At 38.4% G+C, this 27128-nt stretch overlaps 1 protein-coding gene across 3 annotated transcripts in view; it reads left to right on the top strand.

The window, feature by feature from the left end:
- The window catches only part of CSMD3 (CUB and Sushi multiple domains 3), a 684352-nt gene that overhangs the window by 632525 nt on the left and 24699 nt on the right, over positions 1-27128 (top strand). For all 3 annotated transcript variants that reach the window (XM_074577705.1, XM_074577704.1, XM_074577703.1), the window contains 6 exons: positions 2002-2184; positions 3769-3945; positions 13428-13607; positions 17372-17545; positions 20741-20914; positions 21174-21247. In XM_074577705.1, coding sequence (XP_074433806.1) covers positions 2002-2184; positions 3769-3945; positions 13428-13607; positions 17372-17545; positions 20741-20914; positions 21174-21247 — 962 coding nt within the window. The remainder of the gene's footprint in view (positions 1-2001; positions 2185-3768; positions 3946-13427; positions 13608-17371; positions 17546-20740; positions 20915-21173; positions 21248-27128) is intronic.

Here is a 27128-nt window from a genome sequence, read left to right as displayed (position 1 = left end):
AATATTTTTTAATAAATGAGTGTGTCCTGAAGTTGTTTTGAATATATTTTGATTTTCGCAGAAGGCCATTTTAAAATCTGGGAAATCACATATAAGACTGAACTACTGTCTCAATGGAAGTAAAAATAAGTAAAAACTCTATTATCAAGAATGTAATTTGGGAGAAGTAGGCTTTCTCAGTGATATTTAACACGCATAGGAAATTTCACATTCCATAGAATGTTAAAGGAACTGATTTGTTTTGAACATATTTTCTATGTGACTTCTGGAAAGAGTGTTAATTTCCACAGGGAAACTTTGCATCATTCTCTCTTCAAGGTGATTTGTTATTTTTTTTTTTTTTAACTTGCAAAATATCTACAGACTTGATGACACCTCAGGTATATCGTAATTTCATGAAACATCCATCTTTATAATAAGGCCCAGTGGGCTCCATATGGTATCAGGACAGGATGCTCGGTTTTGAGGGAACACCGTCTAATCCTTGCAATAGATCAGCCTTCACCAAAGTCAAGATATGTTTTCTGAACCCTAGGAACATTCTGTTTTACAAGTTCAGTTTGATTCTCTTTAACAGCGATGATCAAATGAAAACCAGAAATCCAAGTCACACACAAATTTGGGGACTTGGCTAAATCCCGTTTCTTGTATTAGAGTGTGTAAATACAGATTGTGATAGAGATTAATCATGTTATCAATTTTAATTCTCAAGAAATACTGGGGGGACACACAACATTCTTTCTCGTCATCCTCCTGTTTCCATTATATAGGTTAAAGAAATCAGTGGGGTTTTGCACCTTATTCAGACCTATGTAATTCAGAGTACTTGTCTATCTTCAAAGGCCGAAAATAGGAAGAAAACTAGTTATACATTTTTTCTTGGGTTACAGCAATGGAAAAACAAGGGTGAAAAATAACCAGTATGCAAATCTGACAGTACTGCTGTACTGGTAAATCTTGCACTAAATTCCAAAGGGTTGGAAGAATTTTTCAAGGATCTGAACCTTCTATTACCAAATTTTAGGAAGTGGTTGCAGAAAAGACAATATAAATGTTATTATCTTGCTCTGTGAGTCCTTCTTCTTTCCCTAATCTGCCATTACAACCTAAAATGTGACAGAAACTAGAAAAATGTGAACACCTAATTTAATCCCTTAACTTTCTATCAGTGAAATGAGATAGAAATTTGCCACAATGGGAACAAAAATCAAGTTGTTATAACCTGTGATGTTTAGAGCTATGCACCTGAAATCAAAGCTTAATGTAAAATGATATTACTTAATAAGTAATTATATACATATGTGAATCACAAATTCAGACTAGGTTCATCAAAAATGTTTTTACAATTAGCATGCATAGATATTTGTTTTGGGGAAAAAATCCTCTTCAGATAAAATGTAAGACTACATATTGTAGTTTTCCATGAGCAAATAAATAAATAAATAAATTTGTTAATTAAAAAAAAAAGTAACTAAAGAAATAGACAAAATATCAAGAAATATAAATAGGAAGGCTAAAAATATCTTGAGATAAGCATTCATAAGTGATGTGCATTAAAATACTTTTTTATGACAGTTCTTATACCCACAGACAGCAAACTTCAATCATACCTAATATTTTTTCTCAATATATGAAGAAACATTACTTTAACATAGACTCAAATGTGAATCATAGTGAACCAAATTGTGACAGCATACAAACCCTTATTTTCTTTAGCTTTACAGTACCAAACTATAATTCTAGTTCAGGACAACTTGAGACTTTTTTTTTTTACAGAAATTGTAATTTCTGTTCCATACTTATAAAAAATAAGTAAAAAGAAATTATTTGAGAATCATGTAATTTTGTAATTAAAGGGATTCACACCCACTAAGATATATATGTTTATTTATAAGAAATATAAGTATATATTTATTTATAAATACATAGAAACAAAAATTTTAAATGCAATATCATAATAACATTTTATACTTATTCTAATTTTTGTGCTCTAAATTCTAGGTGATACAGCTGGTTCTTGTGGTGATCCAGGTATACCAGGTCATGGGTCTAGAGAAGAAAACAATTTTAAAATTAAAAGCACAGTACATTTCAGCTGTGATATTGGATATATCCTCCATGGCTCAGAAGAAAGAACATGCATGGCAAATGGAAGTTGGACAGGAAGACAACCTGAGTGCAAAGGTAAATCACAGAAGACCCACTCTTTCTTTAAACTGTCTTGTTAAAAATGTTAATCAGAAAAACAATTTTACGTTGCCAGTTTTGTGTTGTGAATGCTATAGAATTGATTTTGGACTGAACGTTACAATGGCTTAGCTTTGGGTTAATCAGTTCCTGGCACCCATGAAACTGCATGTTTTCAAAGTTTTGAGAAAAAAAAGTATACTGAACTTTCTATTTCTTCTCAGTCATGTGTCAGCATCTACTATATGTGTTATCCAGTACAAAAAACTAAACAGAAAAAGAAATACATAAGGCCCCTAGAACTCAATTTTTGCTGAAAGATTTTTCCCTCACCATTGCCTGATCTTTAATTACAACCATTATACATCTAAATTTCAGAGAAAAGAGATGATTTTTATGAAAAAGTCAATGTCAGGATTTCATTAGATACATCTATGTTGTAAATGATCGGCTTAAAAATTTTATTTACTGTTGACGTTATTTTCCAATAGAAAATGAAATGCTGAAAAGTTTATTTAGAAAAAATCATTCTGGAAATTTCAAGCTACATGTATTAGCATAAGAGAAAGCTTTAACAGGGTATTTATAGGGAAACATTTATTACCTTAATTATCTTGATTCAAAAATAGGAAAATATTCCAAACAGACTCTTCTTCAGAGAAAAGCAGAAAGTGATTTGAGAACCTGTACTCTTCTTATCCACTTTATCACAGTTTACTGTCTTATCTGTATGAAATAGTCATCTCATTTTAAAAACTTATTTCACAAGCTGGTTTTGTAATATCCTTTCTGCCATCCTGACACCACGTAAATATATATACGTGTTTGTATGTTGCTATCTGAAGAGATATGCTTAGCTCAACTGAACTTTCTGCTGTTCTTCTTTGATCTTGTCCATTGCGTAAGTGAATTACCCCTTTTACATTTTAAGATACTTTTGATTTTATTTTTCCCCCTAAAAAGCTCTTGAAATGATGAATCCAGTTCACAGATTTATATATATAGATATATATGTAGGTGTGTGTAATGCACACACAGGTATATTGTTCAAGTTCAGGTCCTGTAGATTAGATGTATATATGCAATCACACATGAAAGACACATTCAAATTCCAAAGCTGAGTGCTGAAGAATTGGGAAACATCAGACTTACACCTTTGTATGAAATAATAGTTTGACTCTAACCTGTGCTTTGAATTAGATAGGAAATGTGTTTTGGTGATGCTATAAATGCATACTGTAGAATCAAATTAAATCCACAGTGATAAATGTAGATCAGACTATTTCTTATAATTGTGAATTTGTCTTTGCAGATAAACTAGCTTTCCTTTAATACATATTTTAAAGTTAAATTTGTAGGCTGTGTTTCCCTACATACGAAAGGGTAAAACCAACTAATTCATGCAAACAGCTATCTACTGTACAACATCCTTATCAGTAGGTGGTGGAAGTTACATTTTTCAGAACAACAGCACAAATTTCTACCACACAACACAGCTGGCAGCCGGATTGTCCTTAGACATTACTATTTCAAAAATTATCTTTACTACATTTAAAAAATATTTAACATTTTTCTTTATAGCTGTGCAGTGTGGTAACCCAGGAACAACGGCTAATGGAAAAGTATTTCGTATTGATGGAACTACATTCTCTAATTCAGTAATTTATTCATGCATGGAAGGATACATACTTTCTGGATCATCTGTAAGACAATGCACTGCCAATGGAACATGGTCTGGATCCTTGCCAAACTGCACAAGTAAGACACATCTCTAAGTAATAGTATTTGTTTTTCTCTCCTCTGAAAGAAAATGAAGTAAAATATAGAAGTTGGATGCAAGTAAATTAAGTTTTCAGCTTTTTCTTCCACTACTTCATACATAATTTTGTACATGAAATAGTTTTAAAAAATGTAGTACTATGAGATGAAGCATATGTTTTTTTAAAGATGGGTACAGTATAGTAAAATATATAAACTGCTGTTACAGTTTAAAGGAGTCATATGGTTACATGATCTACCTACTTTAATTCTTTCCTGGTATATATTTTTAATCTTGTTGTATTTTATGATATGTCATATTTAGACATCACTCATCTAATTGCTTTTCTTCATCATGAGAATTGATCAGTATAATATTTTGGGGTTCCAGAGAGCAGAAAATAAAAACCTTGAAATTCTTTTTTGGAGTGACTCTGAGGTCAAAACTGTTGTCCCGCTCGCAGATAACATCTTCTGTTTGGCCTCTTCATTAACCTTATACTTGCTTTGGTTACTCAGCTAACAGAAGATATTTCAGCTTCTCTCACATTCATAATAAGCGTTTTGCAACAGTTTATTTTCAAGCCCATCTGTTCCTGTTTTATTACATGTCCTAGTTAGTTTTTTAGTAACTATTATGAAAATTTTACATTTATGTGAGACATGAGACTGCCTATCATTTTGAGGAAACATATCCTCATCAGAGGTCTAGCAAACTGTTGCTCAAATTTTGAACTAATACTCTAGTTTTTGTAGAATAGACTACTTTACACACTTATAGAAACCCAAATAGAGGCCCAAAAGATGATAAACGAAACAACTTCTTGTATTGTTACCATCTTTAATGATAATCAAGCGAATAGCTGTTTTTGCAGTTGGCAAACCTGTGAGAGAGCCCAATGTTTTTGATTATTTATTATTTTCCATGTTACAATGAGAGACAGAATAATTGTATCAAGGATAAAGTAGTTTTGTGGTGGTAATTGCATCTATATTTTTTTCTTGCATTTTAGAATGACATTTAGCTGAAGTACATGCTAGAACAGTATTCTCAAAAAACACTAGTTAGGTAGAAACTTGGTGGTTTTGCTTAAAACCAATAAAAATGTCTTAACAGAGAAAGTAGCATAATAAAACAAAGAGAGACATTGTGAAGATTATATGTAATAAAAGATATATTCTTGATTTAATTAATATATAAGTAATCCTAATATTCCTAATACACAGTTCTCTCTTTGTTTTGATTACACATCTAAAAAACATATCCTCTTATATGTTTATTCCAGTCATAATGTTATTTAGGGGGTTTTAGTTTGATGCATATCTCCTGGCATGGTCAGAGTATGAAAAGAACAGTTGAATGAAAATCTTACCAAAAGAGAATCTCTGAAAATCTCAGCCTGACTCATTTCTGCCTTTTTGATCATTGCTGACTATTAGTAATTCCTAAAGGAGTGCAGAAGCACTACTAGGTGCTACAACTTGTATGTAATCCGATACAGGCACTAGCAGCAGCTCTAAAATACTGAGAAATGGAGAGGCATTTTAAAGCATCACAGAATGCCTGAAGTCGGCAGACACCTCTGGAGATTGTCTAGTCCGACTCCTCTGCTTGTGAAAGGATCAGCTAGAGTAGGTTGCTCAGAGCTGTGTCCAGTCTGTGTCACTTTCTACAGACCTTTAATTCTAAATATAAAATAAAAAATACATTAAACTTCATCATACTTAACATGTTATCTTCTCTCCTATGACAATGTATCAATTTTAAATCGCTAATGAGAGTTAATGGACAATAATAGCTAAACAGATAGTTAACAAATCATGAGTTAACAATCCACTGTCTTTCTCCTGCCAGTTTTATTTCCAGGTCTACAAAATATGCCTGAAGAAGATTACCTATTGTAAGGGAATAATTTTCTCATAATGATTTCAAACTGTATCCAAAGCAGTAGTATTGGAAGTGCCAACAGAATTTTGTTGACTGAGCAGATGGTTTTTTTTCCCTGACTGTCCCTACCATGCTGCTGTGCTGTAACCCCAGTAGGCAGCTAAGCACCACACAGCTGCTCACTCACTAACCCCCCTCGGTGGGATAGGGGAGAGAACTGAAGGGGTAAAAATGCAAAAACTTGTGACTGAGTTAAAGACAGTCTAATAGGTGAAGCTAAAGCTGTGCACACAAGGAGAGCATATGGGTCAAGATTAAAGGGAAGGCAGGGACAGGTGACATTATAGTGGGGGTCTACTACAGGACACAAGACCAGAAGGACCAAGTGAACGAGGCCCTCTACAGGCAGATAGGAGGAGCGTCACGTTCACAAGCCCTGGTCCTCATGGGGAGCTTCAACCACCCTGGTATCTGTTGCAGGGACAACACACCTGAGCATAATCAATCCATAATCAATCATGCATTGATGATAACTTCCTTCTCCAACTGATAGAGTAGCCAACAAGGAGAGGTGCTGTGCTGGACCTTGTTCTCACCAACAAGGAGGGGCTGTCAAGAATGTCAAGTTCCAGGGTAGCTTTGCCTACAGTGACCATGAGATGGTAGAGTTCAAGATCCTTAGGCAGCAAGGAGGTCACACAGCAAGCTCACTACCCTGGATTTCAGGAGAGAAGCTTTTGTCCTCTTCAGGGATCAGCTTGGTAGAGTACCATGGGAAAGAGTCCTGGAGGGAAGAGGGGCCCAAGAAAGCTGGTTAATATTCAAGGATCACGTCCTCCAAGCTCAGGAGTGATGCATCCCAAAGAAAAGGAAGTTGGGCAAAAATACCAGGAGGCCTGCATGGAAGCACAAGGAGCACTTGAGCAAACTCAAACACAAATAGGAAGCCTACAGACGATGGAAGCAAGGACAGGTAGCCTGGGAGGAATAAAGAGAATTTGTCCTAGCAGCGAGGGATGACGTCAGGATAGCTAAAGCCCAGAAAGAATTAAATCTGGCAAGAGAAGAGAAAGGCAACAAGAAAGGCTTCTATAGGTATGTCAGTAATAAAGGAAGAGTAGGGAAAATGTGGGCCGTCTCTGGAAGGAAACATGAGACCTGGAATATGGGGAAGGCTGAGGTGCTCAACGACTTTTTTGCCTCAGGCTCTAGCCACATCACCCAAGTCACAGAAGGCAAAGGCAGGGACCGGGAGAATGAAGAAGTGCCCACTCTAGAAGAACAGGTCTGAGATCATCTAAGGAACCTGAAGGTGCACAAGGCCATGAGACCCGATGAGGTGCATCCAAGGGTCCTGAGGGAAATGGCGGATGAGGTTGCTGATCCACTATCCATCATATTTGAGAAGTTGTGGCAATCCAGTGAAGTTCTCACTGACTGGAAAAGGGAAAACATAACCCTTAGTTTTAAAAAAGAGAAAAAAGAAAGACTGGTGGAAATATGGACCTGTCAGTCGCGTCTGTGCCTGGCAACATCATGGAGAAGATCCTTCTGGAAACTATATTAAGGCACATGGAAAAAAAGGAGGTGATCGGTGACAGCCAACATGGCTTCACGAAGGGGAAATAGTGTCTCACAAATTCGGTGGCATTCTACCACAGGGTTACAGCATTGGTGGATAAAGGAAGGGTAACTGACATCATCTACCTGGACTTGTGCAAAGCATTTGACACTGTCCCACATGACATTCTTGTCTCTAAATTGGAGAGACATGGATTTGATGGGTGGACCAATCGATGAATAAGGAATTGGCTGGATGGTTGCACTCAAAGTATTTTGGTCAACAGTTTGTCCTCCAAGTGGAAACTAGTGACGAGTGGTATTCCTCAGGGGTTTGTAACGGGACAGGTGCTGTTTACCATCTTTGTCAGTGACATGGATGATGGCATTGAGTGCTTCCTCAGTAACTTTATCAACAACACCAAGCTATGTGGTGTGGACGACACACTGGAGGGAAGGGATGCCATCCAGAGGGACCTGGACAGGCTTGAGAGGTGGGCCTGTGCGAACCTCAGGAAATTCAACAAGGTCAATTGCAAGGTCCTGCATGTGGGCTGGGGCAATCCCAAGCACAAATACTGGCTGGGTGGAGAATGGATTGAGATTGGTCCTGAGGAGAAGAGCTTGGGGGTGTTTTCTGATGAGAAGGTCAACATGAGCTGCCAAGGCATGCTTGCATCCCAGAAAGCCAACCATATCCTATCATAAGAAGCGTGGCCAGCAGGTTGAGGCAGGTGATTCTGCCCCTCTGCTCTCATGACACCCCACCTGGAGTACTGTGTCCAGCTCTGGGGACCCCAACGTAAGAAGGACATGGACCCATTGGAATGGGTCCAGAGGAGGACCACAAAGATGAGAGGGCTGGAGAACCTCTCCTCTGATGACAGGCTGAGAGAGTTGGGGTTGTTCAGCCTGGAGAAGGGAAAGGTCGGGGGAGACCTCATAGCTGCCTTCTAGTACCTAAAGGAGGCTTACAGGAAAGATGGGGAGGGCCTCTTTATCAGGGAGTGGAGTGATAGACAAGGGATAATGGTTTTAAGCTGCAAGAGAGTAGATTTAGATTATATATTAGGAAGAAATTCTTTACTGTGAGGGTGGTGAGACACTGGAACAGGTTGGCCAGAGAAGTTGTGGATGCCCCTTCCCTGGAAATGTTCAAGACCAGGTTGAATGAGGCTCTGAGTAACATGGTCTAGTGGAGGGGGTCCCTGTCTATGGCAGGGGGTTGGAACTAGGAGATCTTTAAGGTCCCTTCCAGCCCAAACCATTCTTTCTTTCTATGATTCTATGATTCTCCCATTTCAATTATTCAATCTATTCTAGGGTTTTCTTACAAGGAAACAACTCTATCATTTCTACAGTCAAACAGAAACAACATTCTCATCAGAAAACTTCCTGCACTGCAAGACAAAAAGCAAGGATATGCAGCTGATGTAATTGCTGATACTGAGAGGGAGATGCCTGCAGCTCCTCTGTTTCAATGAGCTGGCTGAAGTTGTGCCCTGGCCAAGGGGTCTGTGCAGAACAGCAAAAGTCTGAAAGCCACTCAGCACAGTGCAGAGGCCTGGGGCTCCTCAGGTTAACTGTATTGTGGATCACTGACTCCTCGATGCATTCTGGTCAGGATCACTACAACAATTTAAGATGGTTTTCTGCCTACTATAGTGACTTAAGTGGAGGTGGTCCAAGTTTGGGTCATTGGATGGACTGCTTGAGCAGGGGAGTTGGACAACATGACATCCAGAGGTCCCTTCCAACCTCAGTTATTATGTGATTCTCTGACGGTCCAAATCTGTGAACTTCAGAAAATGCCACTGCACCTGCTAAGTAACTACTGTGTGTTTCTTTTAGTTAAAGCTTTATTCCTATGTTTATGACAAAACACAGTATCTCAGTAAAATCTAGGTCACCTGCTTACATCTGCTTTTGCTTTCTTTGAAAGTCAAACGCTGCAGTATAAGACAAGAGAGCAAAAGGATCTTTTTCTTACCACTCACATCCACCTTTATGAAGAGTTCTAATGTTACAACACAGTAATACAAAGAATGATTCTTTTTTCCCCTTAAGTCTTTTCTTTCATACAACTCTTTTTCCTATAGTAAGAAAAAGACTAGGAAGTATAAAAGAGCAAAAACACACGAAAGAAAATCAGGTCTGTTTTTTTTTTTTTTCCTTTGAAATATGGCTTGAAAAGTTAATGATAGGAAGATAGGAATTTTAAGAAGGTAGAACAATCTAGAGATCTGCTAAAGTCATGGTGGCTCTTGCTGTACAATGCATCAATGTTAAAGTGTCAGTAGCGGGAAAGGGTACAATCATTACAGTAACAGTAACAGTGGAAGAAGCAAAAAGTTTGTATTAATGACCAAAAGAAATAAATGGAGATTGTAAGGAAGGTCAATGAAAAAGCTGGATTTAAATATACAATTAAAATAATTTTCAGCAATATAAAGTAAATGGATAGTTTGTGGAGCTGTTTGATCATATACGGTGTATGGTATTTGCATGTTCTTAAGTTTGTAAGGCAATGATTTGAAATATTCTTCATACAGGAAAATCTAAGGAGATGAAACAAGAATTAGGGAAAAAAGGATAAATGCATGAGAATTATGTTGTAATCCAGCAAAAGCAATAGTATACCTGGAAAAATATCAAGGATGATTTTAGTTGAATTTGCAACCTTAAGGATAGTAAATGGAATATGTCAAATAAAGAAAGGTAGAACATATAGAGTATTTGAATATACTCATGCAACTAAGAGAAACAGTTCTGTCTTTCACAGCTCCATCTTTGACTTTTTAAGTTTAAAAAAAAAAAATTACCATGTTACTAGATAAAATAAAATAGGCTGATCTCCAATTTTTTTTATTACTGTACTAGCTACCTCTGGACTAACCCAGATAACCCTGTGGTATGTTTTACAGTTTCTTCTTTATCCATAGGCAGTGATTGTGTGGGACATTTATTTATTTGTGGTTTTTTTAAGATTTCAAACATGGAGCTTAATTACTCAGACTGTGATAAACTGTAGAGCAGGCATACTATATACTTTGCATTCTCAGTTCCCCAGTTATTTAGATCAAGGGACCTGGCCAGAATACGCTACAAACATGCAGTCATGGGTTTTCTTATTTTGGAAACCAGGATATAGACAGACTGCCATTCACATCAGCCATGCTTTGGCATTGAGTAAGACGTGAATGCAGGGATGAGAACAAGGAAAGCCAAGGCCGCCTTGGAATTACACCTGGCTAGGGATGTCAAGCTCAACAGGAAGGGCTTCTACAAGTATATTGGAAGCAAAAGGAAGACCAGAGAAGTTGTGGGCCCACTGTTGAATGAGACAGGAGCCATGGTGACGGAGGATGCAGAGAAGGCGGAGTTACTGAATGCCTTCTTTGCTTCAGTCTTTACTGCTCAGCCCAACCCTCAGGAGTCCCAGGCATTGGGGGAAGTAACAGGGAAAGAAGACTTCCTTTGGGTTGAGGAGGATCGAGTGAGGGATCAATTCGATCAATTAGATATTCACAAATCCATGGGCCCCGATGGGATGCACCCGAGAGTGCTGAGGGAGCTGGCGGAAGTCATTGCTGGGCCACTCTCCATCATCTTTGAAAGGTCCTGGAGAACAGGCGAGGTGCCTGAGGACTGGAGGAAAGCCAGCGTCACTCCAATCTTCAAAAAAGGCAAGAAGGAGGAGCCAGGGAACTACAGGCCTGTCAGCCTCACCTCCATCCCTGGAAAGGTGAAGGAACAGCTTGTTCTGGGTGTCATCTCAAGGCATGTGGAGGAAAAGAAAGCTATCAGAAGTACTCAACATGGATTCAGCAAGGGCAAACCATGTCTGACTAATCTGATAGCCTTCTATGATGGCATGACTGGATGGATAGATGAGGGGAGGGCAGTAGATGTGGTCTACCTTGACTTAAGCAAGGCATTTGACATGGTCTCCCACAGCATCCTCATAGGGAAGCTTAGGAAGAGTGGGCTTGATGAATGGACAGTAAGGTGGATAGATAACTGGTTGAGAGACAGAGCTCAGAGGGTCATGATTAGGGGCACAGAGTCTAGTTGGAGGTCAGTGACGAGTGGTGTTCCCCAGGGGTCAGTACCGGGCCCAGTCCTCTTCAATATATTCATCAATGACCTGGATGAGGGGATAGAGTGCACCCTCAGCAAGTTTGCTGATGACACCAAGCTGGGTGGGGTGGCTGACACACCAGAAGGCTGTGCTGCCATACAGCGAGACATGGACAGGCTAGAGATCTGGGCAAAGAGGAACCTTATGAAATTCAACAAGGGCAAGTGTAGGGTGCTGCACCTGGGGAGGAATAATCCCATGCACCAGGACAGGTTGGGGGCTGACCTGCTGGAGAGCAGCTCAGCTGAGAGAGACCTGGGAGTCCTGGTGGACAACAGGATGACCATGAGCCAGCAATGTGCCCTTGTGGCCAAGAAGGCCAATGGCATCCTGGGCTGCATCAAGAAGAGTGTGGCCAGCAGGTGGAGGGAGGTCATCCTCCCCCTCTACTCTGCCTTGGTGAGGCCACATCTGGAGTACTGTGTCCAGTTCTGGGCTCCCCAGCTCAAGAAGGACAGGGAACTGCTGGAGAGGGTGCAGCAGAGAGCTACCAAGATGATTAAGGGACTGGAACACCTCTCTTATGAAGAAAGGCTGATGGATTTGGGTCTCTTCAGTCTGGAAAAAAGACAGCTGAGGGATCTTATCAACACTTCTAAATACTTAAAGGGTGGGTGTCAGGAGGATGAGGCCAGGCTCTTTTCAGTGGTGCCCGACGACAGGACAAGAGGCAATGGGCACAAACTTGAGCATAGGAAGTTCCACCTAAACATGAGGAGGAACTTCTTTACCCTGAGGGTGGCAGAGCACTGGAACAGGCTGCCCAGAGAGGTGGTGGAGTCTCCAACTCTGGAGACATTCAAAACCCGCCTGGACGCATTCCTGTGCAACGTGCTCTGGCAGAGGGGTTGGACTAGATGATCTCCAGAGGTCCCTTCTAACCCTATGATTCTATGATTCTATGATTCTAAGTGGACAAGATGTGCTTTCTGCCAGGAAACTGCCTCCCTCAGTTATTCAAAAACAATAACATTGCTGTAGGGGGATTGTCAAGTTTACTGTAAGATAAACTGTAAAACATGTTGGTGGTGTATTTTGTATGAACTAGATTTTTTTTTCCTGAAAACAGTATCTTTTTATCATTGCCACTGTAGTTATCAAGATTTCTTACTCTGAAAACTGTTCCATAAATTGATAACTCATGTTGACCAGGTTTGAGAAAAACTTACCTATTTTAACTTTATTCCCAGATTATAATGATATAATTCTCTATTAACTCCTTATGAAATTTAATCTCATTAGGAGATTAAATTATTTCTTAACACTAGAAGTGACAAGAGTTTTTACAATTCACACTCATTGAAGTCCTATGAGCCTAGTTTTGTCATAAGCCATGGCCCATGTTTGGGCATTGCCTGACCATTCTCATCTGTTTATGTACATAGTAACCATGTGAGCATTTACAAAGTGGGAGCTTTTTGCAGACATATATCTTAAAATTTCCAAACTGTTTCCTTTTAGGTTGTACCCATGGAGAAGTAAGCTAAACAATAGATATGTGCTTGTTTAATAATGAAACTCTGAACTGATAGGAAAATTTGAGGGTATCAAAGGGTGGTAGTGACATATGGATTATTTCCTGCTTTTTTTTTTTTTCATTTTATAATCTTGTAATTTTAGTGATCAAAACTGTACAGTCCATTACTTCTACTGTTGAACAGATGTATTGATGTTCTTGAAATGTATCTGTTATACAGCTCCACATACTGTGTTTGGCAGCTAATTCAGATGACATATATGTTTATCTTCCCTTGATGGAGATAAGATATATGATAATTTTTCTTTCTCTTTTTTTCCTCAATAAATTCCTAGTTTTGCACTACGTTTTTCCCCTGACATATAAATAAATCACGTTTAGGTTTTAAAATCTGTTCCTCAACTATTTACTTGCAGTTATCAGTTGTGGAGATCCAGGAGTCCCAGCCAACGGCATGAGATATGGTGATGATTATGTTGTTGGACAAAATGTTACTTATATGTGCCAACCTGGTTATACAATGGAATCAAATAGCTCCTTAATTCGCACTTGTACTAGCAATGGCACGTGGAGTGGCGTAATCCCAACATGCAAAGGTACAACATTTATTTTGATTGTCAACTATTTCTTCGATGACATTTACATCCACTGTTTATTGTAATGAGTGAGCCAAATATTTCCACAGCATTCAAAACTTAGTGTTAGTATGAAAGCACTGAATTGACTTTTTGGCTGCAGGAACGGTCACTTCATCCTTTGCTTTTTTTCCCTTCTATTTTTGATACCAGCACAGTATATTGAACAGTTTTTTGTAACTTTATAGAACATTGTATTACTTTGCTGCTAAACTGAATTAACCGATATGAAATGATGGTTCAGATTTGTTTTTTTATTTTTTAAGGTTAGAATGTCATACTAAAAATGATCCTATATATGTCCCTGTCTTTACAAAAAGACCACTCAAGCATGTAATAGACATCTATGGGAAAGGTCTGCATTTATACAACTGAACTTTGTCAAAGGCAAATTTTTCTGGGTTACCCTATCCATAATACTAAGATTTTTCTACTATACCTCCTTCATTAGACATGCACCTTTGAGCATCACTGTGCTGTATCAACATACTCAGCAAAAAGACTAAATCCTTCTAGCAGGTTTCCTAATAAACATTTTTATGCTTCATGTTATTTTCTCTACTGTGAAAATTGAAAGGATTAATCTCAAGATCTTCCTTTTCTCTCCTTTACTAATTACATTCCTGATTTTTCTCTTTTACTGGAAATTTTTTTTTAATGCTGTCTGTTGAAATTTGAGCAGCAAAAAATCTGAATGCTACTGAAAGATCACATTATCTGTGTCATCAAATCAATTTTCTCTGAGAAACCCACTTGCTTGCTAAACCCTAAAACATCTTCCCTCTAGAGTAATTTTTCTCACTCTTCCTGATACCACAGCTGTAGAGAAGCACCATTGCCTTTTTGGTGTTTTCTTTCTGGGTTCACATCAAGTATGTCTGATCTCTAATCTTTTAAAACTTAGTCAGCTAAGTTTGTATTTACTTTGTTCTCATCCTGCGACCTTCTGTTTTGTTTTCAACAAGTACGGTCAGCAATTGTAATTTTTGTCCCCTGAATTCATTGATCAAATCAGATCAAATAATCTTCAGATCTCGATCCCATTTGCAATTACTTTCCCTGCTGAGTATAATTCTCCAAATATCTTACCAAGTTCAGTTTAATTCTGAATCACCTTTATTAATGTCAGTTTTTAAAATTATTTTTCCAACACATTTTTGAGGCTGTCAGACTTCGAGATCCTCTTAACAATTAACTTTTTTTTTCTATTTGTATTGTGTTCTTAGCCAGCCTCAGCTTCAATTACAAGAACGACCATCCTGGTCCTATTAACCAAGAGTCTGTCCGTCTCCAAGAGTGACTGTAAGAAAACAGCTAGAAGATCATAAGACAGAACAAGTATTTATGATATAGTCTCCCAGCCTTAAATTCTTAAGGACTACAGGGCATCTAACTGGGAGTACGAGATCTAACTGATTTGATTCAAACGAAACTATACAAAGATAGAGTTAGACTGTCAATTTTGGCCTTGAGTTTTTGAGTCTTTCTGGGTTTAGGTCATACATATTTGTGGCTTGTATAAATACTAAATCATAATCATATGCAGAATCTCTAGTGTTTTCAGAATTTCATTCTACTCCACATAGGTTTGTGTGAGTGCACTAGGTAAGTTAATAACCCCCATTTTTTTGTTTGTGTAATTAAAAGTATTATATAATATGCAGTAGTGTGTTTGAAATGTATAACCATTAGTTCTTACTGTCAAGAGGAAGGTAACCTCTGTCGTCTGGTACCATTTAGTTAAAATAATTGGAAAATGAACTGGGCAGAAAATGGATGTGTAATTGTTGCAGTGCCATTGAAATAGAAGATATAAATAATTCTCTGGCTTTGCCTAGTTGGAACAGGAGGCCTGCAACTAAATATTCAAGTATTCAAGCATTGTCTTTTTTGCAGACTTACATTTGTAATATACTTTCAGCTCTTAAACTGAGAAATGTTGCTGTACATATTTATGATTAAATCTCTGACAAAAATATTTAGAGAGGCGTTCTGCCTTGTTGCTGGCTGTTGTTTTGGTTTGCTTTTTTCACCCCAAAAATTCTGATATTACACCTATTTTGATGCTGCTACTTCTGTCTCCTTTCCTAATTATTGACGGCCATTTCTTCAAGTATTATTCAGCTTAGAAGTAAAAACATACAGATCTTTTTAAAAGGAGTCATGAAACTCTTGGAGAATGTGGACAGACTTTTTCTGCTTGGAGTAGTTATTTTGACTTACTGTTATTAAGTGTCGCAAAAGTTATCATGTCCTTTTTTGGGTTTGTTGGTTGCTGTGTTTTGCTTGTTTTTTGTTTTTTTTTTGTTTGTTTTTTTTTTTTTTTTTAAACTATGAATCAGATAGTATAAAAAATAAGGCCTTAAATTTTAGATTTAGTTTACTGGTAGGAAAAGGATTATTTGATAATAGTATTACTTTCATCCAGCACTCTCAAATAGCCATGAATGATGCTGCAGAGCATCTTTGTGGTGTGAATAGTTGAGATTCTCTGGCTGGAGTGTATAAGAATGAAAAGATGGCACATGGTGAACCTTCTGATCACATTCAAATATACAGTACTCCTGATCTAGTGACTCTGACTTCTTTTAAGCCTGCAAGATGACAGCTGTCTAAACATAAGCTTAAAGGTTATGAGTGCAGCTTTTAATTTCCTCCGTTCTTGTGACCTGTATGTTCTCTGCTATATTTTTAGTCACCACCTTTTCTCATTTACCCCAAATGTCTCCTCTAAATTAAATCATTCTTATTTCATTTGCTTTCTTTCTCTTTTGCTAGCACAGTTTCTTTCAGCTTTTTCTCTTTACCCCTTTTCTCTTTTTCATTCGTTCTAGTAACTTTGGCCTAAATTTCCTCCTTTCCTTTTTGATTCAGATTTTTTTTTACTTCTTTATTACCCTTTTCCCTTCAGCTCTCCATTAGCAATTGTCTGTTACTACCACATTGTCCAGTGAATAGCACTTTTATCTTCATCACTACAGTTATGTCTGTTTATTTCTACTGTCCTTCTGTGGTGCTTGTTAGTCCTCTTTCCTACAACTGAGAAGATGTTCCTATTTTTTCCTGGGCATCCTGGAAATTCAGAATTATACTGAAATGCTTCTTGTTGGCCTTCTTAGGGGTAGAAACACTGACAATTTCAAGAGGCTGCAAATCCTTACATTTTCTCCCTCTAGCTAGAAGCTAAATGCTTTTTGGTGAGGAGCAAATACTAACCAAACTGTGGTACTTAGAAACAGGCTTTCAAGTCATGTTGTGGAGCAATCATCCTGGAATTTCATCCCTGGGCATTAATATCTAGGAAACGCCTAAGCTGGTTAACAGGAAGAAAGTATTTGACTATTATCACAGTAACTGAAGATAATTGTACTCCGTGTTGTCTAAACAGACAAACAAAATCATTTTGTAGTATACTACCAGACAGGCCTTAAATGTTATACACTTCATAGTCTCCATACTGCTTTTTAGGTAGTCTTCCTATTTGGTTTGATGCAGCATCCTGTTTTATTTAAGACACTTCATCAATCAGCCACTGTCTCCTAAATGGAGGAAACCAGAAGTACTAACTTCAGGAAATGTGGCAAGAATACAGTGAGGAAGATAGCATGTCCTGACTGTATTGTCCTCTAAAAAAGGTGAAATTAGCACATATGGTTCTTCTAGCAATTGTCTACACTGGGGATATTTACAGCAGCTGGGCCTAATTACTTTGAATATTATTGCAGCTGTTACCTGCCCAACTCCTCCGCAGATCTCTAATGGAAGGTTGGAAGGAACAAACTTGGACTGGGGATTTAGCATTAGCTATGTCTGCTCTCCAGGATATGAACTCTCTTTTCCTGCTGTTTTGACTTGCGTTGGGAATGGAACATGGAGTGGTGAAGTACCTCAGTGCTTGCGTATGTATTTACTTTATGGTCCCGTATTTCTTTATTCAACTATACTGCTTTTTCTCCTCTTTAAAAATGTCACACTTTTTGTTTTTTCTTCCTACCTCCAGCAGTGGCTCAGTTCATTTCAAACCTGGGACTAATACAACCCTTCTATGTTTTCCAAACTTGTAACATAATTTGTACATTGAGGAAGACATAGGAATATCTGTAAATCCTTTTTGATCATATAGGAAGCCTGAAACACAAATACGAAAAAGTATTACAGGTAACACATACCAAATAATCCAAAGCAAAAGAAGATTAAGAGGTGCTGACCTGTTTTCAGATTCAGCTACATGTGGAATAGGGGAAGTTTCATTATAATCTCTTTTATTTGCTCATCACTCATCCTAAACTTTCTCTGATATCACAGTAAGTTTTTGCTCTTGGTAATGTTGACTAGACCCCAGAGTGATTTCTTCACAATTGTCTATTTTTCCCTTTACGCTAAATTAAGTCATACGTTTTATGCAGTAAATTTCATTATAACCTGAAAAATATAACATTGATGGATTTTTATATTGATACAAATTTCATTACAATAGCAAATGTGACTTTTTCTTTAGGTTGGTGTTATCCCACTCATTATTTAAAGAATCTTTTTAAAGAAGCGATTGGGATGCTTCTGAGAGATATTGAAATGATTGCACTGAAGAAGGAGGTTTGTGGTTATTTGTACAATAGGTATACCACTGAAACTCTGTAGTGGCCTAGAGCAAGGAGTCTAACTGGAAGTGGATAATTTAATCTTCGTGGCTTTATAGTTTGTGAAGTTTAATTCAAGCTTGACAGCTTGCTAAATGTTGCAAAATGCAGTTCTCGTTCTTTTACTATTTTTTGCATTCTTCAGCTCTCCCTGTAAAAAATGTTCTCTGTTTTGGCTAAATCCTACTACTATGAAAGTGTATCATATAGATGATCTTTTCCTTTCTTTTCCTAATGATACCCTCATATCATCAACAACAGTTGCTTAATGTTGCTGAAATTGTATGTGCCAGAGCTGGAACATGGTGAAAGGCACTGTTTCTGGAAGAAAAAGACCCCACCATTTGTTGTTTAAGTTCTGTAGATGAAGCTCTTCTAGAGTCCACTATATATGAACATCAAAAACCATGAAAATATTTTTTCATAATTTTTTCTAGATTGAAATACTGTGTCTTTACATTCATTTTTGGATACCACAAGATATTTGTATTCTTTGAGGTTGGAATACTCAATACTGCAATATTCTTTGAAAAAGCATCTCCACCTTTAAACTTTTTAAGAGGTATAGTTAGCACAGAATGCAGCTGCCTGAGAATTAAAGGCTGTTTCATGCAGAGATTACATTAACTCAATGGTGTTGATGTGCAATGGTGATGATGTGCAATGATGTCCATTGGCTTGCAAGAGAAGTCAATTGGCAGCCAGTGCTTGTCAAAGAGATTAAACTAGCTGCCATCTGGCAGAAATGAGAGGGAGCTGGTGAAAGTCGTTCTTAGTGAGCAATCTTTAAGCAGTTCTTGACATCAGAAATTTAGTTCCCAGCTTGGTTCCATAGAGCCTGTAGCTGAAGATATGCAAGGTATAGTTATAAAATGGAATATTTTTTCAGAATGGAGTATAGTCATGTATTTGGTTGAGTATTTGTCATCTATGGCCTAGTGAATTTGTCTACTTAATTATTCATATAGTAATTTGAGTAAAGGACTGCTGTTTTTATAAGCTTGGCAAGAGATGGCAAAAAAATGTAGGCCTGTGCCTGAAAATTCCTAACTACAGGTATAAGTTGTTAATCAATTAAATGTCTTTGAAGAATGAGACTAGCCTCACAGCCTCAGTGTCAGAGCTTCATGGCCCGATGTCTGTTAAAGGCTGTCAGAGTCCTTAGGAAAACATTTCCAGCGGGAGTGGGAGCACTGACAGAGCTTTGAGATTGCTGAAACTTTAGTTTGCTCTGTAGTTCCCTGTTCCAATATCGGAGGAAAACTGCCATGTTTTACAATGGTGTCTGGTTTCCATGGTTACCTATATAGAAAGCAGATATTCAGTAGCTATTGAGTGATTGGGTAAAGTAGACTGACAACTGAGTGGTGGAATTTACTTAGTTTTATAAAAAATTAATAAACTTAAAAAAAATCCTGATGTTTTAATTTTAGGCTTTTTTTTTTTTCCTTGAGAATGGTTGCTATTTTGTTGATATAAGGAACTGTTCAGGAGACAATTTCAAGCTTCTGTGTTAAAAATCTATAAGTGCTTCATGTATTTTCAAGTTAAGACTTCCACAGAATTTTCTGATGAAAACATAAATGACAGATGATTGACCATTGTCTGTCAATCAGATGAGGTTCACTGTGTGGCACTATCCTCAATTCATAGATCTTTTCAGAGTTTGGCTTACAATTCATCAGACAGTCCCATGCCACATAACACCGTGAAATTGTATACATTTCTGGTAGGTACAGATTAGGTCTGTTTCCTTCAACAACGTGTGTGTGCATGGATTTCCCATACAGTCAGTGTCTGTGGTGAGAGGTAAAGGGCAGGAGCATTTCATGTAAGCAGGTCCTTTGGAAAGCTTAAGGCATAGGTGACAAAGATAAAGATATTAGAAATGTATTTTGAAGGTGTTTGTTTAAGAGATGTTATTTAAATTTTGTTTAGAGAGGAGAAAGATGGAGAAGAAAATTTCACTGTCTGTACAACTTGTCTTTTTAGAAATATGTCATTGCACACATCCATGTTAATGTTTTATTTTTTGTGTGTGTATTACAGCATTTTCTGTTTGATATTAAATTAGACTCTACAATATTGCAATTTATGATGTGTCAGGGAATCTGATGTCACAGGCATTACTGTAGCTGATTGCATTTCCTCAATCAATTATTTAAAATGCAGCTTCTGACAATAATCACTGCTTTATACTGCAGAAGGACAGTAAATTTGCCAGCAGTGCATTTACTTAGTTATGCCATGCTGTAGACAAAATGAATCTTTAGGAGAAAGGTATAAAGTAAAAAGATCAATTTAAGAATATGTTTTTAGCAGTCAAATTTATCCTGCATAACAACAGCTTATTAGTGTTTGACTTTTAGATTGCTTGAATCTGCTTGACCGAGTTCAGGAAAGCGTTATTTTTGTCTATATTGACAAATGACATTTCTATCGTCTCTTCTCTCACAGCAAAGTTTTGTGGTGACCCTGGAGTACCTGCTCAAGGGAAAAGAGAAGGCAAAAGCTTCATCTATCAGTCAGAAGTCTCTTTCAGCTGCAATCCTCCTTTTATTTTGGTTGGCTCCAGCACCAGGATTTGCCAAGCAGATGGCACGTGGAGTGGTTCTTCTCCTCGATGTATAGGTAAGGTTACACCCCTAGTACTGAAATTTCTTGAAATGCTTATTATCCCTTTTCCTGCTAAGTCAATCTAGGAGCTTTCAGCTATTTTGAATTATCCTGGTGTTTTTCTATATTCTTTAAGAATCAGGTCATTTTATTTTTGTTTCTCTCATTGGCTAATTGCATGTTCTTGAACAAGCTTAATTTTGTTATACATTCATGTATTTCATTAAAATATTGTAAGTTGGTTTGTCTTTAATTTATTGTAATTTTTTTAAAGAACCTACTCGTACAGCATGTGAAAATCCAGGAGTCCCAAGGCACGGGTCACAAAACAACACATTTGGCTATCAGGTAGAGTATACCATTTTTTATTAACTTGCATATTAAAATATTTTTGTACTACCTCAAAGTCTAGAAACTTCTGATTAGAGGTCCAGAAACTGCTCCTGCCTTGCAAGATCTGGTTGCTGGAGTGTTGCTGTCTTTCCGTATTTCTAGCTGTTGGATTACATTGACCTTGTGTCCCTATTAGCAATGCATTACGTGAAACCCTGGTGATCAAGGTCTGCTTGTTTTCACCTTGGAGTTAGTTCATTATCTCCCCACCAATATATAAGTGTTCTGTACTGTTTATCAAGTAGGCTTTTTCTTCCAAAAAGTTTATATACTTGTGTGCCAAACTGCTAGTGTAGACATACTCTAAAAAACAATGGATTTTTTTTCTCCTGAGAGCAATTCTGTTGTTGCATTTGGAAATTATGTGACCACGAATAAATCACAGAGTCATAGAGGTTGGCAGGCACCTCTGGAGAGCTTCTAGTTTAACCCCTTCTTCTCTAAGCAAGGTCAGCCGGAGCAGGTTGATCAGGGCTGTGTTCAGGTGGTTTTGAATGTTTCCGGAGATGGAGACTCCACAGCCTCTCTGAGCAACCTGTTCCAAGTTGGTCACCCTTACAGTGAAAATGTTTTTTTAATTGTTAAACAGAATTCCTATGTTTCAGTTTGTGCCTATTTCTTCTTGTCCTGTCACTGGGCACCACTGAAAAAAAAGTCTGCCTCTATCATCTTTCCTGCACCCACTAAGTTTTAATACCCACTGCTAAGATTCCCCGTGAGCCTTTTCTTTTGCAGCCTGGCCAATTCCAGCTCTTTCAGTCACTCCTTGTATGCCAGATGCTCTAGTCCCTTGATCACCTTGGTGGTCCATCACTGGAGTTAATGCAGTATGTCCCTCTCTCTCTTGCACTGGTGAGCCCAGCACTGGACCCAGCAACCATTTGTGTCTCACCGGTGCTGAGGAGAGCCTCCCTTCACCTGCTGGCAATCTTCTGCCTGGTGCAGCCCAGGAGGCTGTTGGCCACCTTTTCTACAAGGGTATGTTGTGGAAAATGGTGTTTGCATATACTTCTGTTGGAAACGGAATTGTGAAATTTAAAATGCTTCTGGTTTTCTGAATCTCACAAAGCAGTGACGTCAGTGAGACGGTTTTCATGGATGAATGGTGTACAGATGCAAAAATGTGTCCTATAATTTGCTAGGAATCTATAAGGCAGCTGCAAAAAACCTAAGAGTCTAAACTATCCTGCTACCTCTGTGTCTGGTGTCAGGGCTAAAAGCTCCAGATATGCGAAGAGGACTAGGCAGAAGAGTAAGCTAGCAGCTCCCTTGTATGTGGTGTCTGTCTAGTAGCAGGAGTTAAACAAAAACTGCAGATTTCCAGAAATGCAAGAAAGGGCTGATTGAAATTTGAGCAGATTTATAACATGAAATTAGTTTTTAAAAGCAAAGTGTGTAGTTAAAGACTTGTCAAATTTTCATGGCCAAAAACTTCTTTGTTTTGTCATTTTGGTAGCCTTTACACAGTAATCAACCTGCTTAGTGATTGTTTTAGCAATCTTTGGGTTTTCAGGTTGTGCTAGATCACAATCATATGCAAGTGATAATATAATTGTCTCAGTTTTCTCCAGGGAATGAAGTGGAGTGCTGTTTCATGCCAAGGTAGAAAATGTAGGGGCTGTACTTGAATATCCTTGGGCTAACTTCCTTTGGGTATAATACAATATTATGCTAGAGGGCAACTCTTTATTCAACTGTGTAAAAAAGGAATCATTGCAATGACCATTTTCTACAATTTTATTGTCACAGTTTCTCTGTCGTATTAATAAGCTTTCTATCACTGAAGAAGCTAATGCAGGCTTTCTCATTTGTAATGTAGCTGTTGTAGTTGTGCAGGAAAGAATCACTCACAGCTAGCATAGCTAACTGTCAAAATACCAGGCAAAATGTCAACTGATAAATAATTTCTAAAAGAAGTGTAGTGCTGGCAGAATTTACAGACTTGATCCCACAGTTATAAGGTTAGTGCCTTGCAAATTTAAACTGTATGAGCTATAGTGTCCTTACCTAGTCAGCAACTTATCCTCAAGCTCATGTAGTGAACTTGGTTTTGTATAGTAACTAAATGTCTGTATGCCATTTCTGGTTACTCTATGATTGCTTAGTTAATACAGAACAGGGTAGGAGTATCATTTCTACAGTTGAAGCTGAGTTTAGCTCTTTATTGGGTGGAAACAACAGTGAAAATGACCAGTTCTACACAAGTTATTGTCTGTAAAGAAATATTACGTTACCATATATTCAATAATATTATGACTCATTTAAACCACAAGCATATTATAAATGAATTTAATTTCCTGTATGAATGGGATAATAATGACCTTTGCTTCCATCCACAGCAGAATGGTAAAAAATAATTCTAAATTGTACCAAAATATGGAAGATGAGGTGGCATTGATTTTCCTTTGTCTGATAGATCCATTTTCTACCATTTTAAAAACATTATGCAAAATTAAGCAAAATGATTTGCAGTTGGCAAATGCATAACAAGGAGTTATTACTGTTGAATATATAAGATGGTTTTATGACTCTAACCCAGGTTTTGGGTTGTTGGTTGTTTTAGGTTTTTTTATCTCATTGGGGGTTTGGTGGTTGGCTTTTTTTTGTGTGTGTTTTGGTTTGGATTTGGATATTTTTAACTCTCATAAATATTTCACATTTAAACTAATATTAATAGCGTCATTTAAGTGAATTAATTATTAAGCTTATAAATTTATATCTCTGACTCAGAAAAAGCAAAATCAAGCTGTGGCCTCGCAGTAGAATTCAAGTCTTCATGTGTGAAGTCCTGTTTTAAGTACTTTTTCAATACCCTCTCTTTTACCTGACTGTATCACTGGCTGTCACTTGCATTTCACAATACTAATGCCAAGTCGTGAACTTCCACAGCACTGGGATTTTTTGTTCCCTGACTCTTGATTATTTGTTTTCCTATCATATTGATTGAATTGAAAAGTTCAGGCATATACAGCTTAATTCCAGGCTTGACTGAAAGAAGTGTCAAAACCTGACCTCCCGGAACCTACACTAACAAAAGCACAAATATCACCACCTCACATTTGAATGGTGTTTCAACTGTTAAATTGGAGCTTTGTAGGAAAGAGAGAACAAAATTTTGCATGGTTTTATTGTTCAGTTTTTAATTCAGCAGCCAGAAGCATATCAGCTTCTTGTGTGTTCAAATAACATCAAAATACTAGTTTAGTGTTACTTGGATATCAGGCATGGGATGTAAAAGAGTAGCATCACCTGCTTTAATTGTTATGAATATGTACTTCTAGGACATTTACCTTTCACCTGGGTATTTTTGATTTGACAGGTCTGCCTTAACAGTGTGATACATTGAAGAGCTATTGCAGACACAAAATATCTTTAGCACTTAGTGAATACTGACTTCATCTGTAATCTGGAAAATAAATTGCTCCTTGGAAAGAAAATATGGTTTTGAAATATTTCTTCAGATATATTGCTAGTAACATAGAAAATTGCTTATAGAACTTTCACCATAAGCTGTTGTAACGCAAGATACTACTGAACTGAAGAAACAGTTTAGAACTGCTTAGACCAATCAGTCATATATGTAAGATTTATTACTTCTCATACTTTTCCAACATGTGTTTTTGTAGAAATTCAGCTATTTTCCCCTCCATTAAAGTCTGAAGAAAGACAAAGTGCAGTCTGAATTTAGAAAGGAAAATAGCCACATTACAGTAGTGGTAGCCCTGTGTTAGCTTTTGGGTTCTGTTTTATGAAATGCCTTATGAAACTTGATCTGCAGATGTGGCATAACCTTGCAAATAATCTCCTTCTATGAATGTCATGCTTATGAGAACTTTAGTGTTGATTGAATTGTAGGATGAAATTCCAAGAGAATTGCTGTACTACCACAGTATAGCTGTCTCCATTAGCACAGTTGGCATCACCACTGCATCAGTGAAAATTTCACAGAATCACAGAAACACAGTATGGTTTGGGTTGGAAGGGACCTTAAAGATCATCCAGTTACAACACCCCTGCCATAGGCAGCAACACCTCCCACTAGACCAGGCTGCTCAAAGCCTCATCCTTGAACACTTCCAGGGATGGGGCATTGACAGCTTCCCTGGGCATCCTGTTCCAGTGCCTCACCACCCTTACAGTAAAGAATTTCTTCCTGATATCCAATCTAAATCTACCCTCTTTCAGTTTGAGGCCTCATTACCATGAGGCCATCCTATCATTACACTCCCTGATAAAGAGTCCCTCCCCATCCTTCCTGTAGGCCCCCGTAGGTACTGGAAGGCTGCTAAGAGGTCTCCCTGGACCCTTGTCTTCTCCAGCCTGAACAACCCCAACTCTCTCAGCCTGTCCTCGTAGGAGAGGTGTTCCAGCCTTCTGATCATCTTAGTGGCCCTCCGCTGGACCAGATCCAACAGGTCTATGTCCTTCTTGTGCTGAGGACTCCAGAGATGGATGCAGCACTCCAGGTGGGGTCTCACCAGAGCAGAGTAGAGGGGCAGGATCATCTCCCTCGACCTGCTGGCCATACTTCTGTTGATGCAACCCAGGATGTGGTTGGCTTTCTGGGCTGCAAGTGCGCATTGCCTGCTCATGTTGAGCTTCTTGTCCACCAGCACCTCCAAGTCCTTCTCCTCAGGGCTGCTCTCAAGCCACTCTCCCCCCAACCTGTATTTGTGCCTGGGATTGCCATGACCCAGGTGCAGGACGTTGCACTTGGGCTGGTTGAACTTCATGAGGTTCGCACAGGCCCACCTCTCAAGCCTGTCAAGGTCCCTCTGCATCTGGATGGCATCCCTTCCCTCCAGTGTGTCGACTGTGCCACACAGCTTGGTGTCATCAGCAAACGTGCTAAGGGTGCACTCAATCTCACTGTCTATGTCACTGACAAAGATGTTAAACAGCACTGGTCCCAGTACTGACCCCTGAGGAACACCACTCATCACTGGTTTCCATGTGGACATTGATCCATTGACCACAACCCTTTGAGTGCAGCCAGCTAGCCAGTTCCTTCTCCACCGAGTGGTCCATCCATCACATCCATGCTTTTCCCATTTAGAGACCAGGTTGTCATGCGGGAGTGTCAAACGCTTTGCATAAGTCCAGATAGATGATGTCAGTTGCTCTCCCCTTATCTACCAATGCTGTGGCAACATCATAGAAGGCCACCAAATTTGTCAGGTTTGATTTGCCTTTGGTGAAGCCATGTTGGCTGTCACCAATCACCTCCTTATTTTCCATGTACCTTAGCAGAGTTTCCAGGAGGACCTGCTCTGTGATCTTGCCAGGCAAAGAGGTGAGACTGACCAGTCTGTAGTTCCCTGAGTCATCCTTTTTTCCCTTTTTGAAAATGGGGGTTATGTTTCCCCTTTTCCAATCTGCGGGAACTTCCCACTGACTACCACGCAAGACTACCACACAAGACTGCCACGACTTTTCAAATATAATGGAAAGCGGCTTGGCGACTTCATCTGCCAGCTCCCTCAGGACCCATGGATGAATTTCATCTGGTCCCATGGACTTATGCACCTTTAGATTCCTCAGATGGTCCTGAAGCTGATCTTCTCCTACAGTGGGTGGTTCTTCATTCTCATAGACCCTGCCTTTGCATCCTGTAACTTGGGTGGAAATCGGAGCCCTTGCCGGTGAAGACTGATGCAAAAAATTAGTTTAAGCCTTATCAGACACCACCTAATTTTCCTGCTCCCTTCTGCTTCTCAGGATCCTGAGTTCTGTGGCTTCAGCCTGGTATCAGTGGGGGATGTTGGTGTCAGCACCTGGAGTGCTTCACTGGCAGGAATGTGATTTTGGCTTTTTTTTTCCTCTTTTTTTTTTTTTT

Source organism: Larus michahellis, chromosome 2, assembly GCF_964199755.1.
Source record: "Larus michahellis chromosome 2, bLarMic1.1, whole genome shotgun sequence".
Taxonomy (NCBI): Eukaryota; Metazoa; Chordata; class Aves; order Charadriiformes; family Laridae; genus Larus; species Larus michahellis.
The sequence above is the reverse complement of the archived record's forward strand: the minus strand, read 5'-3'. Positions and strand labels throughout refer to the sequence as shown.